This window comes from Canis lupus, chromosome 21, assembly GCF_011100685.1.
Source record: "Canis lupus familiaris isolate Mischka breed German Shepherd chromosome 21, alternate assembly UU_Cfam_GSD_1.0, whole genome shotgun sequence".
NCBI classification, from domain to species: domain Eukaryota; kingdom Metazoa; phylum Chordata; class Mammalia; order Carnivora; family Canidae; genus Canis; species Canis lupus.
In genome coordinates, this window is record NC_049242.1 from 41,456,121 (window position 1) to 41,471,566 (window position 15,446).

The window sequence follows — 15,446 nt, forward strand, 5'->3', positions numbered from 1 at the left end:
TTAGCTGTGAGACAATTGACTAGTCATCCCAATGTTCAATTACTTATCTCTGATTCATTTTTAATGTTCTCAAGTGGATTTTTTAATATAAATGGTTTTACATGCTAGTGACTCTCATGGTTCTCTCCATCTGATTTATTCTCCATTTTACATTGTCTTCACTCTTCTTTCTTACCTTCTCATCTCAGAAAGTTTTTCTGTTCTTTTCCAAAGCTAGCACTTTTTATTTGTGCCTATAAACACAGTTAATTGCTTGATCAGCTGTCCTTGCTCACTGCTTTTCTCTGTATATGGACATACTTATAATTATTTGCTTTCCCCCGTCCACAAAGCCTCCCCGTCCTATCTTTTAGATTTTAATTCATGCTTCCTAAAACATGTGTATGTAATTACACTGTAGCGTAATTTCAGATAGTACAGACTTTTTTATTGGTATTATGTTTACTATATAATAAGTATAAAAATTAATATTAAGTTCTATACATGTTATGAAATTTTCTTTGTACATTAAGTTTTTTAACTAAATAAAAAAATAAATTGGGGGCGCCTGGGTGGCTCAGTCAGTTACATGTCTGCCTTTGGCTCAGGTCATGATTCTGGGTTCCTGGGTATAAGCCCCAACGTTGCGCTCTCTGCTCCTGCTCTGTAGAGAGCCTGCTTTTTCTCCCTCTGCCCCTTCTCCCTGCTGTGCTCTCATTCGCTTGGTGTCTCTTTCAAATGAATAAATAAAAAATCTTTGGAAAAAAAACCAATAAATTAATAAATATTACAGAAATTTTGAAAATAACAGTTGTTGTCTTACAGTAATAGTCCTATTTTTCCCATGTTACTTTATATACCTCTGGTTTGATAGGGAACAAATTCTTGGAAAGACTTTTTTAATAACTACCTTTCTCATTGCAAAATATGTATTATAGCTAACCCAGAAAACAAAAAGAACATTCAAGTCGTCTGTAATCCCATCACCCATAGGTAACCACTATGAAGATGGGTGTATATTTATCCAGTCATATATTATTTGCAAAACAGCATGGTGGAACTCTAAGGTCAGACTGACCCAAATTCAGACCTAGCTATTTTCCTTGATGCTTTGGGAAGGCATGTTGAATTTTTTTTTTTTTTTTTTTTTTTAAGACCCAGTTTCCTTTATCTGTAGAATGAAACTAATAATAGAACCTACCTGGGGATTGTTAACTAGGGATTGAATGAGATAATACCTATAAAGAACTTAGCCCAGTGCTTCACACATAACATGAAGCATGGAGTACTTTCATTTTTTGATTTAAGTTCTGCACTCAATGTGGGGCTTGAACTCATGACCCTGAGATCAGGAGTTGCATACTCTACCAACAGAGCCAGCCAGGCTCCCTGCATTGAGTACATTTTACTAAATTTTTAAAATTTAATAATATGAAATCAAACTACATGCTTTTCCCCCCTTTTTTGATTACCTGTGTCTTTTCATGTCATTAGTCTTTTAAAACAGTTAAACAGTGGTTTTTCAAACTTTTTAAGCAGCAGTAACTCTAATCAAAATCTTAGGATATCGGGGATCCCTGGGTGGCGCAGCGGTTTGGCGCCTGCCTTTGGCCCAGGGCGCGATCCTGGAGATCCGGGATCAAATCCCACGTCAGGCTCCCGGTGCATGGAGCCTGCTTCTCCCTCTGTCTATGTCTCTGCCTCTCTCTCTGTGTGTGTGACTATCATAAATAAATAAAAGATTTAAAAAAAAAAAATCTTAGGATATCAAATAAATAAATTAGTTAAAAGGTGGTATTAAGAATGTTAGCCTCTGTCATGTTTATTTTATAGATCTCCAAACTGGAGATTGTTAACATGGGGAAGTATTTTCAATGGCAAGTGAAAAATGAGTTAATTAATCTCCACCTGCATGACTCAACAGCATCTCACACTCTTCATGTCCAAAACTGAATTCCTTGTCTTCACTTTCAAACCTCTTCTTCCTTTTAATTTTTTTCTGTAAATGGCACACTGTACTCATGTTAGTAGGGATTAGGAGTGGGGTATGAGCAAGCGCTGTGACACCTTCAGTACTTGCAGTGTCTATTCATCCTTCTTCAGTATTCTTCCTTGTCCCTTCCTCTCCATTCTTGATGCCACCAGCCTGGTTCAGACCCTTGCTAGTCCTTTTAAGTATCTCTCATCTTGTCCACAGATCAGTTTCCTAAAATACAAATCTCTGGCCTATTCAGAAGTCCTTAGAGGTTTTTCTGTTGTCTGCCATGTATGGTGGCATTCTCCACTGTCTCTGTCTTAACCATCCCATTCCATATCCCACTGATCTTTATCATGAACTTTATACTACAACCAGAGCAGGCTATTTACCATTCCTAGCATCTCAGGCCTTTGCCCCAAATCGTTCTCTTTGCCTGTAATGCCTATTTCCTTTTCTCTGCCAAAATCCTCATTTAAGACCCAATTCATAACTGATTTAAGTACAAAAAAGAAAAAAACACTGATAAATGTAATGATCTGCATTTCAAAAAACAGGTTAGGTGATACTTGTGGTGAGCATAACTTACTGGATTTACTGTATTAAGTGTATGAAACTAATGTAATGTGTCAACTACTATAAAACGTTTTTTAATCCAGTCATGTTTTTCATTAATGCTAAGAGGTGATGGAAGAATTGATGGTTTCCATTATTTTTAATGCCTGCCACTCTTCCTGGTGCTTACTTCTCCACTTCCAAATAGAAACATTTCTCAATTATTTTGAATAACTGATGGCAGATCCAGTATTTCATTGTTCTCATTTGTTTTAATTAACTTCCAGGAAAAACATTTCAGTAAAGCCTCAGTTTCTCATGACAAACTTAATTTTTATGATACCTAGATATGTGGATTTCTCTAAAATTGTATTATAAGCTATCCTTGAAGAAGCAAATGTTTTAAAATTATACTTTAAATCATTTATTTGAGAATGAAAACTTAAAGCCGTAACTTCATCAGAAATGACGTATATGTGGCATCATATATGTGCTATCACTTTGCCCATCCCAGCCCATGGCAAACATTGCTATCAATCATGGCTTCTTTCCTTAAGCCCATACAACCTCAAATTCCTTTTCAGAGTCATATTCTAGAAAGCCACACTCAAGCATCTAGGATTTCAGTTGAGCATGTAAGATTCCCAGGACTGGAAGGAAGGGAGTAGAGAAAGAGGCAGACTAAAGGTGGTTTCCTAGGTAATGAATTAGTCATATACAAGTGAATCTTCCACCGAGACCAAGAGAACAATTCAGCTTAAAGATACTTGATTGTAAAAGATGGGGGAAATAGCATCTGAAGTGTTAAAAGTTTTCTTTTGAAAGCATACAGGAAGAAACTTAAACTAGGAATCAGGAGATGTGGGTGTGGTTTCAGTTCAAAGTGGTTCTGGAAAGTCACACAAATCCTTTGGCCCTTAGTTGTTTCAGCTGAAAAAAATTGAACTAAACATTCAGTAGGGTCCTAATTCTAAAGTTCCACAATTCCGCATGTAGATTAAAGATAGCATATCTGTAGTCAAATTATATATTTAAGATTTAAGAATAATATTGAGAAACTAAAAGTAAAATTAAAAATACTCTGATTAGAATACGTAGAGATGGTTTAAAAACTGCCAAGTGTCATAAAGTATATCGTGTAAATTTCACACCTGTGATATGAGCAGATTAAATTTGATTTTATAAGGTCGTGCCATACAACTCCAACTTTGAGTCACAGACATTTTTCCTCATTATTAGTTTAGGTTTAGATTTGGAAAGACTCCAGAAGTCAACAAGTATGATCCTAATTAAGATGTGAACTCTCTTTTAGCACTTCCTAGACATCATGGCAACTTCATCTGAAGAGGTTTTGTTGATTGTGAAGAAGGTGCGTCAAAAGAAGCAGGATGGAGCTTTATACCTCATGGCAGAAAGAATTGCTTGGGCACCTGAAGGCAAAGATAGATTTACAATCAGCCATATGTATGCAGATATTAAATGTAAGTCAGCTATACTAAGGTTTGATGGAATATTTGTCAGTAATTTTATAAGAAGATTGCTTATATAGTCTTTATGGGAGTTTTTATTATAGTGTCCAAAAAATAATCATGTTGAAATAATATAAAGTGGGATCACTGAATCTGTTATTCTGTAACTTGTCTTTTCCAATTAATAATAGAGTTTATATAGCTTTGAACATATAAATCTCTTTTTTTTAATTTTTATTTATTTATGATAGTCACACACAGACGGGTGGGGGGGGGGGCGCGGTGGTGCAGAGACATAGGCAGAGGGAGAAGCAGGCTCCATGCACCAGGAGCCCGACGTGGGATTCGATCCGGGGTCTCCAGGATCGTGCCCTGGGCCAAAGGCAGGCGCCAAACTGCTGCGCCACCCAGGGATCCCCATATAAATCTTTATTACATAAAGATCTCCACACCTACCTTCTCTTTAGGAGTTGCCTAATACTCCACTGAATGGATATAGTCATGTATTTAATTAGTTTTCTGTTGAAGGGCAGTTATGAAGTCTCCTGAATTCTTTTAATGAAAACAATGCTGCAATATAGTTATGTGTGCTAATAATCTTTGTGAGGTGGTATGTATGGGATACATCCCTGCAGTAGATTTACTGCTTCGGATGGTTCGTGCATTTAAAATGTTGACAGATAATGGCAGATTGTCCTTTAATAAAATTGTATGATGTAAGCAAGTTGTCTAATTAATCTTTAGTTATGTGACCATCATCTGTTGAAAAGATAGACTCACTTTTTTATACTTAATAGGAGAAATACAGAGCACAGTCTCCTTAACAAATTGTGGTATCTGAGCTGTGACCATTAATATGAATTCATTTATTTTCCTGAACATAAAATTATTCTCCTAGATAAAATCCTGTTGTGTAAATTTCAAGGAACATGACACCTCAAAAAAAGACAACCTTCCACTTGCAGATACTCAAGATATAGAAGTACTTTGTGTGTCAACAGTGGCCCTAAGGACTTACCTCAGTTTTGCTGCTGGAAATGACCAGGATTTTCATCTACCGCCACTGAAATAACTTAGAATTTTAACTTTCAGAAGGAAATACTGTTAAAATTCATCATAATTAGGTACTGCCTAAGCTATCTGATGTTTTGTCCACTTTTCATTCTGAATACTACCTCCTTTTAAAACTTTGTGGGAAAGTGCTTCATCAGATTCCTCTTAGTACTCTTTTAAACTAACAGTTGTACTAGAAGAGACCCATAAATTAGGAACTGCCTCTATTAGCATTTCTCTTGAACAGGAAGCTGGTCCTGTAGCTCTGCAAAACACACACTCATTGTGATACCCACAACATACAATAGAGGAATATACCTTTCTCCTGTTTCCCGACAGTTCTTCTCTTATTAGGAAGGAGAGCTCATACCCAAATCCAGATCTGCACCAGATCAGTTTTCATTTTAATTTGAATATTTGAAAGAATACCCATTTCTGGAAGAAGACGTTCAGAGTTATCAATAGTAAATTACTAAGGTGAAAATCAGCAGTTAAGTTTGCTAATTAAAAAACTTAAGAAGGGATCCCTGGGTGGCGCAGCGGTTTGGCGCCCGCCTTTGGCCCAGGGCGCGATTCTGGAGACCCGGGATCGAATCCCACATCGGGCTCCCAGTGCATGGAGCCTGCTTCTCCCTCTGCCTATGTCTCTGCCTTTCTCTCTCTCTCTGTGACTATCATAAATAAATAAAAATTTAAAAAAATAAAAAAAAAATAAAAAACTTAAGAAGTAGGCCTCTCAAAGGCAAAAGCCAAGATAGAGCAAGGATAGAGCAATGACTGAGAAAAGATGCCTAGAAAGAAGTTATAGTTTTGTTTTGGAAAAACAGAATACCAGAATAGGGTGGCTGACAGTGTAAATTGCTCTGTATTGGTGTTTTCAGTAGTAAAGTTTGTTTAGGGGTTTTAATAGGTGGTTTGGGTTACAACTCTAGGCAATTTGTTTCAGACTACCAGGAGTCTCCCATTTCATGAGACAAAGCCCCTCCATCTCTCTTCCCCTGACAGAGACAAGCACTGCTATCACCATGAGGCCCACTGTTTAAGAGTACAAGTTCTCCATTATGTGGGTGTATTTTGACATTCTTAGCCTCAATTTATTATGAAAATTTTCAAAGTAACAGAAAAATTTTTAGGAATGGTACAATGCAAAAAAAAAAAAAAGAAAGAAAGAAATGGTGCAATGCATACCTATATAATCCACTTAAGATTATGTGTGCATACATTTTGCTGTAATATTTTCACACCAAGAAATTTTTAATAATATCCAGAACGTTGTGACATTTCCCCAGTTGTCCCAATAACGTTTTCAAATCTTTTTTTTTATAAATTTTTTTTTAATTTTTATTTATTTATGATAGTCACAGAGAGAGAAAGAAGCAGAGACACAGGCAGAGGGAGAAGCAGGCTCCATGCACCGGGAGCCCGATGTGGGATTCGATCCCGGGTCTCCAGGATCGCGCCCTGGGCCAAAGGCAGGCGCCAAACGGCTACGCCACCCAGGGATCCCCCAATAACGTTTTCAGTAGCAGTGATTTTTTTTTTTAATTATATGCAATCTAGGTTCACATATGGACTTGTAGTGTCTTCAGTCTGTAGAGTGTTGCATACCACATTTGGATTATGTGTGCTTGTCTCCTCAAGGTTTTCTTTATTTGTGCAGACCTGTATTTCTCATAAACTGAGTCACTTCTACAGGCTTGATCATACTCAGGTTAAACTTTCACAGCAAGAACACACATAGGTGGTGTTATTTACCTACTTTTCTATTCCCTCAGAAAGCCCATAGTGTTAGGTTGTCCCACCCACTTTGAATGAGACTCATTAAAATTTCATCACTTGATTGAAATGGTGACCCAGATCTCTCAAATGTAAAATATATTTTTTTCTTTGAAGTTAGTAAGCCATGGGCTATGTTTTGGGAGTTTTTTCTTTTTTTAACTATGACAGATCATTTTTATTAATGTTGATTGGAGGCAGCTTTTCAGGGTAGGTTCAATTATTATCTCTAAATAGCTGGCTCTTTAGAGATCTGCTCCATCTTGAATGGAAACAGAAGCCCTTTAGTATCTGGAGGTGGAGGCATTGGGTAAGAAATGCCAACAAAGGATACTAAAGAAGGAAGCAGAGTGGTTAGCGGTGAATTTGTTAAACTCTGCTCTGAATATATGGAATTATTTGAGAAGAGGGCATTTCTGCAAAAGCATTAAGATTGGAGCAGGGCAGCTGAAGCCCAAAGGAATTCTGAATCTTCTTGGGAGGAAGAAGTAGCCTATTGTAGGACAATTTCCACAGTGTGGGTGTCCTCATCTAATTTGCCTCATGCTTCTTTTTAGGCCAGAAAATCAGTCCAGAAGGAAAAGCTAAAATTCAACTTCAGCTGGTGTTGCATGCAGGGGACACAACTAACTTCCATTTTTCCAATGAAAGCACAGCTGTGAAAGAGCGAGATGCAGTGAAAGACCTTCTTCAGCAGCTGCTGCCCAAATTCAAGAGGAAAGCGAATAAAGAGCTGGAAGAGAAAAACAGGTGAAGGGGGAAAAGAATAAAGAGACCCTAGGTTCTCTCTGGTCTCTAAGTAGAGTCACACCTTGTTATTTTTTATCCCTTGTACTGCCTCAAGTGTAACGTCTGATGAGGAACACAACTGGGACCCAAAGGTGCTAAGGTCCTTTCATTCCTTTTCCCAGTTTACTGCCACAGAGACGACACAAAACCATTTAGAAATATGTTTGTGAGTGAGAAACTTGAAAGAAATCACATTGTAAAAAAGTTGAGAAAGAATATCAAATGATGAGTTTCTGGTAAGATGAATTATTCCATCACCAATATTTCCAGGCCATGAGTGCTTAAGTCTCCAGGTGCTTATTAGTGGAAAAACTAATGGCCAGAAAATCTCATGCATACCCCCTCTCTTTCCTTTTCCCCTTCATCTGTGAAGGAGAATACAGTACAAATACAGATACAATGACCTCTGTATCACTAGGATACAGAGACAAATAATACCAAATCCATGCCTTCAAGGAGTTTAGTCTTTGCTTCTTCAGACTTCCACTTTTCTTCAGTTGTTCCTCCAGAAATGTTTTTTTGTTAGCTTGTTTGTTGTAATTACTAACAAATGAATTAAATGACCTCTGCCGCTCCCACATTATAAAATGGAAGTTGAGTGTGTTAGTGTTTCATGTTGTTAAAGTCTTTTAAAAAAGTGTTACATAAATGGTGTTTTATTCCAGAAGTTCAAAATGTTCAATCTATTCTATCACCAGAATGCTGCAAGAAGATCCTGTTTTGTTTCAGCTTTATAAAGACCTTGTTGTGAGTCAAGTGATCAGCGCTGAGGAATTCTGGGCCAATCGTTTAAATGTGAATGCAACAGAGAGTTCTTCTACATCCAATCATAAGCAGGATGTTGGCATTTCTGCAGCATTTCTGGTATGTGACCCCTCTAGATTTCTGAAGAGAAAAAAAAGAAAACCCTGGTATATGTCATAACTGTGCCATTTCTTTTGTAAAAACTAGCATTTCCTTTAAGTAAATCAGTGGATACTTTGGTATCTACAGTGTTCTTCTTTAAAAAAATCTTTTAAAATATATGCAGTATTTATTAAATTGATACTTTTTGCCAGTTCTACTTTTTTGGTTTTTGGACTTGACCCTAACATGCTAGAAATTTATGGACTTTAATAAATAAAGAGACTCTTTCAGCAATTGGACTAGTACTTATTTCCCCTAATTCTTTTAAATTTAGGGCTTTCTGGTACGTTTTTTTATGATTGCTATACTTAAAATTCAGAGTTAAATGTGTAATGACCATGGTGTTTCAGAAGAATTAAGATTTGTAAAATGTATGTTAATGAAAAATTGGGAATGCCTTACCTGTAGAATTAGAAAGTGGGATTAATTTAATCTGTACTCTGGAAGAACCAAAGCAGTATTTATGCATTTAACAAAAAATTTGACTACCATTTATATGTTTAGCATCTTCCTGGGTGCTTAGTAGTGAACTGAATTAATAAAGTCTTTCCTAGAGAAACCAGATAGTAATTTAGTAACCAAGGTTTATAGTTTTGGTAATTCAAGGAAGCAGGTTTTACACATCAGTAAGATTAAGTGAAACCAGGTCAGGCTTCTTTGAGCCCTATCTCAGTGCCAAAAATTACAAATGAGGGACTTAATTCTGTCTGTGTTGTTTATTCAGAAAAGTCTGTTTTTCCACCTTTGTCCAGTGTCTATTATATGCTTATATATTTTCCCCCAATATTGTAATAAATATATACGTCTGGTCTTAATTTAGGCTGATGTCCGGCCCCAAACAGATGGATGTAATGGTCTGAGGTACAATTTAACCTCTGATATCATCGAGTCCATATTTAGGACCTATCCAGCAGGTAAGAATCAATTTTTCCACATAGTTGAAATATTTGTGTGGATGAATTCAGTAATACATCAGCGAAAAACAAAAACCTTTACCTTTATTCCTGATGAAGTACAACAAAATCTGCGAAAACATACAGTAGTTATTTTTTTATTATTTTTTATTAAGCTTTATTTAAATTTATTTAGTTAACATAATGTATTATTGGTTTCAGAGGTAGAGGTCAGTGATTCGTCGGTCTTATATAATACCCAGTGCTCATCACATCCTGTGCCTTCTCTTTTTTTTTTTTTTTTTTTTAGATTTTATTTATTCATGAGAGAGAGGCAGAGACATAGGTAGAGGTAGAAGCAGGCTCCCTGCAAGGAGCCTGATGTGGGACTCCATGGCCTGCTTAATAGTTCATTGCCCAGTTACCCCATCCCCCACCTTTCTCCCCCCAGTGACTCTCTGTTTGTTTCCCGTGATTAAGGGTCTCTTATGGTAGTTATTAAAGGATCAGTTCATTGGTATAATGACTTTCCCATTCTTTCATCAGTGGTTCTTAAACTTTATTTACCCTTCAGCATACCTGCACAAAATGACCTACTCCAGAGGCATCAATAAATGAGTCTCTACAGCAGTAATTCAAATCATCCTTCATACTGCCTCCACAGTGACCTTTCTAACCCACAAATCATTACCTTTGCAGAAACCATCCTAAAAGTATAAATGACTTGATCCCAGCCTTAGTAATTTATGAGGTGCAGCCAAGGAGGAGAGCCACCACTTCAGTTATTTTACTGACTAAACTGTTCTCTCTCAAACCGCATGCTGTTCTCTCCCCTCACTCCCTCACCCCTGCTCCATTAGTCCTTTAGAAACATATCTCCCTTATAGGACTCAAGTATTGCCTCACTGCCACTTCTATAAAATCCTGACTTCTTTGGGCAGGTATAAGCCTCCCTTTGCTTCTATAGAGGCTTGTGTCTGTCTCAAAGAGTTGTCAGATTGTAATATAATTATTTTTGTATATTTTTATAATAATGTAATTATATAGTATTTATTATATATCACACTATTCTAAGGCCTTTATATGTATTAACTCATTTAGTCATCACAAATAACCCAATGAAGTGGGTGTTCTTATACCTTCATATGACAGATGAGGAAATCAAGATACAGAGAAGTTATGTAATTTGTACAAGGTCACATAGTAATGGCAAATCTAAAATTTTAAACTCAGGCTGAAAAAAAAAAAAATAAAATAAACTCAGGCTGTTTGGCTCAAGAGACCATGCTCTTAACCTCTTGTTTATTGGACTCTGAACTTCTGGAATGTGCTGAACAGATAGTCTAGTGGGTATTGATTTTTGATATTTCTGCTAAAACTGAAACTTGTTAATGGTGCAAAATAAGATTTTGTTTGTAATTTAAGATTCATAAAGGGACTGTGTCACTTAATCTTTCAAGTTATATTTCATATTTCCAATTAGATTATGACACACAGTATATAAAGTTGAACAGTTTAATTTAGTTTTTCCATTATCCATATTTCAACTAATTTGAGAGATTTTAAGAAATGGAAATTTTGTATGTAAGTATTATGTTTTTTTTCCACAGTAAAAATGAAGTATGCAGAAAATGTTCCTCACAACATGACAGAAAAAGAGTTTTGGACACGTTTCTTTCAGTCCCATTATTTTCATAGGGACCGCCTGAATACGGGGTCAAAAGACCTCTTTGCAGAATGTGCCAAAATTGATGAAAAAGGTAATCATTTCTCCCTGACACACTCTAAATTTGATTTGCTGTTTTCTGGTCCTCTAGTCATAGTGCCATTAGTGAATTTTTTTATTTCTGAGGAAGGTCAGACTTGACCAATTTTTTATTTCATTGATTTTCTAGGGTTAAAAACAATGGTTTCATTAGGAGTGAAAAACCCACTACTTGATTTGACTGCTTTGGAAGATAAATCATTAGATGAGGTAAGTAGAAGTAAAAGAATTTGTAAGAGGGGCACCTGGCTGGCTCAGTTGGTAGAGCATGTGACTCTTGGTGTAAGGGTTGTGAGTTCAAGCTTGGGCCTAGAGCCTACTAAAAACACACACACACCAAAAAAAAAAAAAAAAAAAAAACACCTTTTTTAAAAGATATTATTTGAGAGAGAGACCAAGAGAGCACAGGTCAGAGGAGGGGCAGAGTTAGAGGGAGAAAGACAAGAACAAGCAGATTCCTTGCTGAGTACAGAGCCCGACACCGAGCTCCATCCTAGGACCCCAAGATGATGACCTGAGCTGAAGTCCAATGCTTAACCAACTGAGCCACCCGGGCGCCCCACAAGAAACAAATTTTCGTTAAAAAGAATTTATGAGAGAAAACAGTCTTCAGCTGGTTTAAAAATATCTAGAGCACCTGGATGACTCAGTCTTTTGAGCATCTGCTGTTGGTTCGGGCCAGGGTCCCAGGGTCCTGGGATCAAGCCCTGTATGGGGCTCCCTGCTCGGCAGGGAACCTGCCTCTCCCTCTCCCTCTGGTATTCACCACACTTGTGCTCTCTGGCTTTTTCTCTGTCAAATAAAATAAAAATCTTAATTAAAAAAAAAAAAAAACAGGGATCCCTGGGTGACGCAGCGGTTTAGCGCCTGCCTTTGGCCCAGGGCGCGATCCTGGAGACCCGGGATCGAATCCCACATCAGGCTCCTGGTGCATGGAGCCTGCTTCTCCCTCTGCCTGTGTCTCTGCCTCTCTCTCTCTCTCTGTGACTATCATAAATAAATAAAAATTAAAAAAAAAATTCTTTTAAAAATTTCCCTCAGTATAGGTATTTCACATAAATATTGTTATTTGGAGTGATTTATCAGAAGTCTTGTCAGCACCATTTGCTATTAAAATCGCCTTGGAAAATTGAAATTCCTGAGTTGCTAAAACTTTTAATTTCCTTTTTTTAAAGATTTTTTTTTATTTATTCATGATAGACATAGAGAGGCAGAGGGAGAAGCAGGCTCCATGCCAAGCAGGAGCCTGAAGCGGGACTCCATCCCGGGACTCCAGGATCACGCACTGGGCCAAAGGCAGGCGCTGAACCACCCAGGGATCCCCACTAAAACTTTTTTTTAAAAAGAATTTTCTAAAAAAAAAAGAATTTTCTAGCTCTAGCTCATTGGTACTTCTCTAAGTAATGTGAAGGCTTAAGATATTTGTGAGTCTGCTTTATTTTCTGATGTTGATCTAAAGAAATATGAGTAAATATCAATAGGCCAAGAAAAGATAACATTTTTCCATAGCCCACTATATGCCAGACCTTGAGCACACCCATGACCTTACCAGCTCTGATAATGTTTCAACAGCTAGACCACCAGGTATGCACCACCTACCTCCACCTCAGGACTCCAGACTTACAGATGTATTGGTCACAGGGAAGGATGGGATCCCTTCCCGTCTTCTAGGCTAGAAGCCTGCTTTCCTCAATTATTCTTCTTTATACTCAGATTTTCATTTTCTTACCTTTCTTTTGGCTCCTCTTCTGCTGGCCATATACACATGCTTAAACCTTCCAAACTTTTTCTAAACTTTTGCTTTATTTTAGTGTATAGTATTCAGCAAGGTGAGGAAACTTTTAACCTACAGTTTTTAGCAGAAAATAATCCTGGGTGCCCAGATAAGTCATTTCCTTAATGAAATTGAGTTTTCTTGTTAATTCTCTATATTCAGGCACTTTCTTGGTGAGTTTCAATACATTAAAACATGGCCCTCGGGATCCCTGGGTGGCGCAGCGGTTTGGCGTCTGCCTTGGCCCAGAGCGCGATCCTGGAGACCCGGGATCGAATCCCACATCGGGCTCCCTGCATGGAGCCTGCTTCTCCCTCTGCCTATGTCTCTGCCTCTCTCTCTCTCTCTCTCTGTGTGACTATCATGAATAAATAAATAAAATGTTAAAAAAAAAAAAAAAAAAAAAAAATGGCCCTCTTTAAATCATTCTGAAAATATGAAGTTTTGTGAAGCTTAGAAGTATAGCTTAATATGGGGGAAAGATATTAGTGGGTTTGGGGGGGGTTGTTTAAGAAAATACAAATGATGGTATTTTGGGGTGCTGGCCTGATTCAGTTTGCAGAGCATGTGACTCTTAATCGCAAGGTTGTGAGTTCAAGCCCCGCTTTGGGTGCAGAGTTTACTGAAATAAATTTTTTTTAACAAAAAAAAAAAAAAATGAGGGGATCCCTGGGTGGCGCAGCGGTTTGGCGCCTGCCTTTGGCTCAGGGCGCGATCCTGGAGACCTGGGATCGAATCCCACGTCGGGCTCCCAGTGCATGGAGCCTGCTTCTCCCTCTGCCTGTGTCTCTACCTCTCTCTCTGTGTGACTATCATAAATAAACAAAAATTAAAAAAAAAAATGATGGCATATTATACGTATTCATGTGTGATTTTGTTCTTCACTTTGCCTGTTAACCACTGTCAGTCCTAGTTATATAAACCATAGTTGTTAAGTACATAGACTATAGGACCAAACTACCTGGCTTAGACTGTCATTCCAAGTTTTCTTATGGAATGAGGTTAATAGTACTGACCTTATTAGTAGGGGATAGGAAAATTGAGATGTTGGTTAAGGATAACCAACTTGCCACTAGCAGATAAATAAGTTCTAAAGAACTAATATGCAGCCTATGGTCAACAATGCTGTGTTATAAACTTCAGAGTTGCTACATCTTAGTTCTCACTGCAGAACAGGAAATGATAATTACATGATATGATAGAGATGTTAACTTTAGAGTAATCATACTGCAATATAGAAATATGAGGTTAATACAGTTTATACCTTTAACTTATAAAATGTTATGTATCAGTTATATCTGAGTTGAATAAATTCAGTACAAAGAAAAGTGCTGACTATGGGATTGCTACAAGAGCTTAGAAGAGTGTGGTACACAGTGCTCAGCAAATCATAGGTGTTACTTTTATTTATGTTTTGGTGTGCTTGCTTGATATTCCATTATATGGAGAAATGAACATTTATATAACCAATTCCTGTAAATAGAAATGTTGGGTGATTCTGTTTTTCCTTTGGTGCCTCTTTCCCCTATATCCTCTAGTTGTAACTTTTCCAGGGTATGGCCTTGGGCCACCTTCTGGATACATTTTCTTCCATTGCTTTAGATACTAATACGTAATGATGAATCCCAGGTAGCCCTGGTCTCTCTGACCCCAGAACTCCAAAATTATACACATACCTGCTTACTATCTTCACTTAGATATTTCACAGACACCTCAGCATAGCATGTCCAGAATGAACCTTTTGTTCTTATCCTCTTAAACCTATTTCTTCTTGGATCTTCTGTATCTTAATTTTTTTAAAAATTACCATTACATAGCATCGAGGTGCTTAGGTGGCTTAATCGGTTCAGCATCTGCCTTTGGCTCAGGTCATGATCTCAGGGTTCTGGGATGAAGGCCCACATCAGGCTCCGTGCTCAGCAGGGAATCTGTTTCTCCCTCTCCCTTTGCCTATAACACCCACTTGTACTTGTGCGCGCACGCGCTCCCCTCCCCCCCCCAAAATAAATAAAATCTTCAGAAAAAAAGACGAACATTACCATGGACTCAGTTGCTCAAGCCAGAAGCTGGGAGTCTCCTTGATTCCTCCCCTTCCTTCACCTCCAATGTTTAGTTCATCAGCAAGTCCTCTACAATACATCGATTTGCCTACAACTGTGCATCCCCACACTTAAACTCTCTTACTATTAATTAAGCTACCACCATTTTTGTTTTGATTGCTTTTATTAGCCTCCTAATTGATACTCCTATTTTCAACTTTGTTCCCTATGTTACTTTCCCTTAGCAGTAGAGTTATAAATCAGATCATAACAGTTTTTTGTGTAAAACTCTTTGGTGGTTTCTTATTGAACCTAAAAATCAAAACTACAAGGCTCTTCTTGATTTGGCCTCTGCCTGCTGCTACTTCAATTTAGGCCACTTACACTCATTCATCCCCTTAGATACCTTTTTTCTTGTCTATCCCAAGCTTTTTCTACCTCAGGGTCTTTGTACTTGCTATTCCTCCTTCCTG

General features: G+C 37.6%; 1 protein-coding gene across 1 annotated transcript in view; it reads left to right on the forward strand.

Annotated features, from left to right (window-relative positions):
* The window catches only part of GTF2H1 (general transcription factor IIH subunit 1), a 36,361-nt gene that overhangs the window by 3,292 nt on the left and 17,623 nt on the right, over positions 1-15,446 (forward strand). The window contains exons 2-7 of the mRNA XM_038569202.1: positions 3,822-3,990; positions 7,365-7,557; positions 8,295-8,460; positions 9,323-9,416; positions 11,006-11,155; positions 11,291-11,370. Coding sequence (XP_038425130.1) covers positions 3,837-3,990; positions 7,365-7,557; positions 8,295-8,460; positions 9,323-9,416; positions 11,006-11,155; positions 11,291-11,370 — 837 coding nt within the window. The 5' untranslated portion in view covers positions 3,822-3,836. The remainder of the gene's footprint in view (positions 1-3,821; positions 3,991-7,364; positions 7,558-8,294; positions 8,461-9,322; positions 9,417-11,005; positions 11,156-11,290; positions 11,371-15,446) is intronic.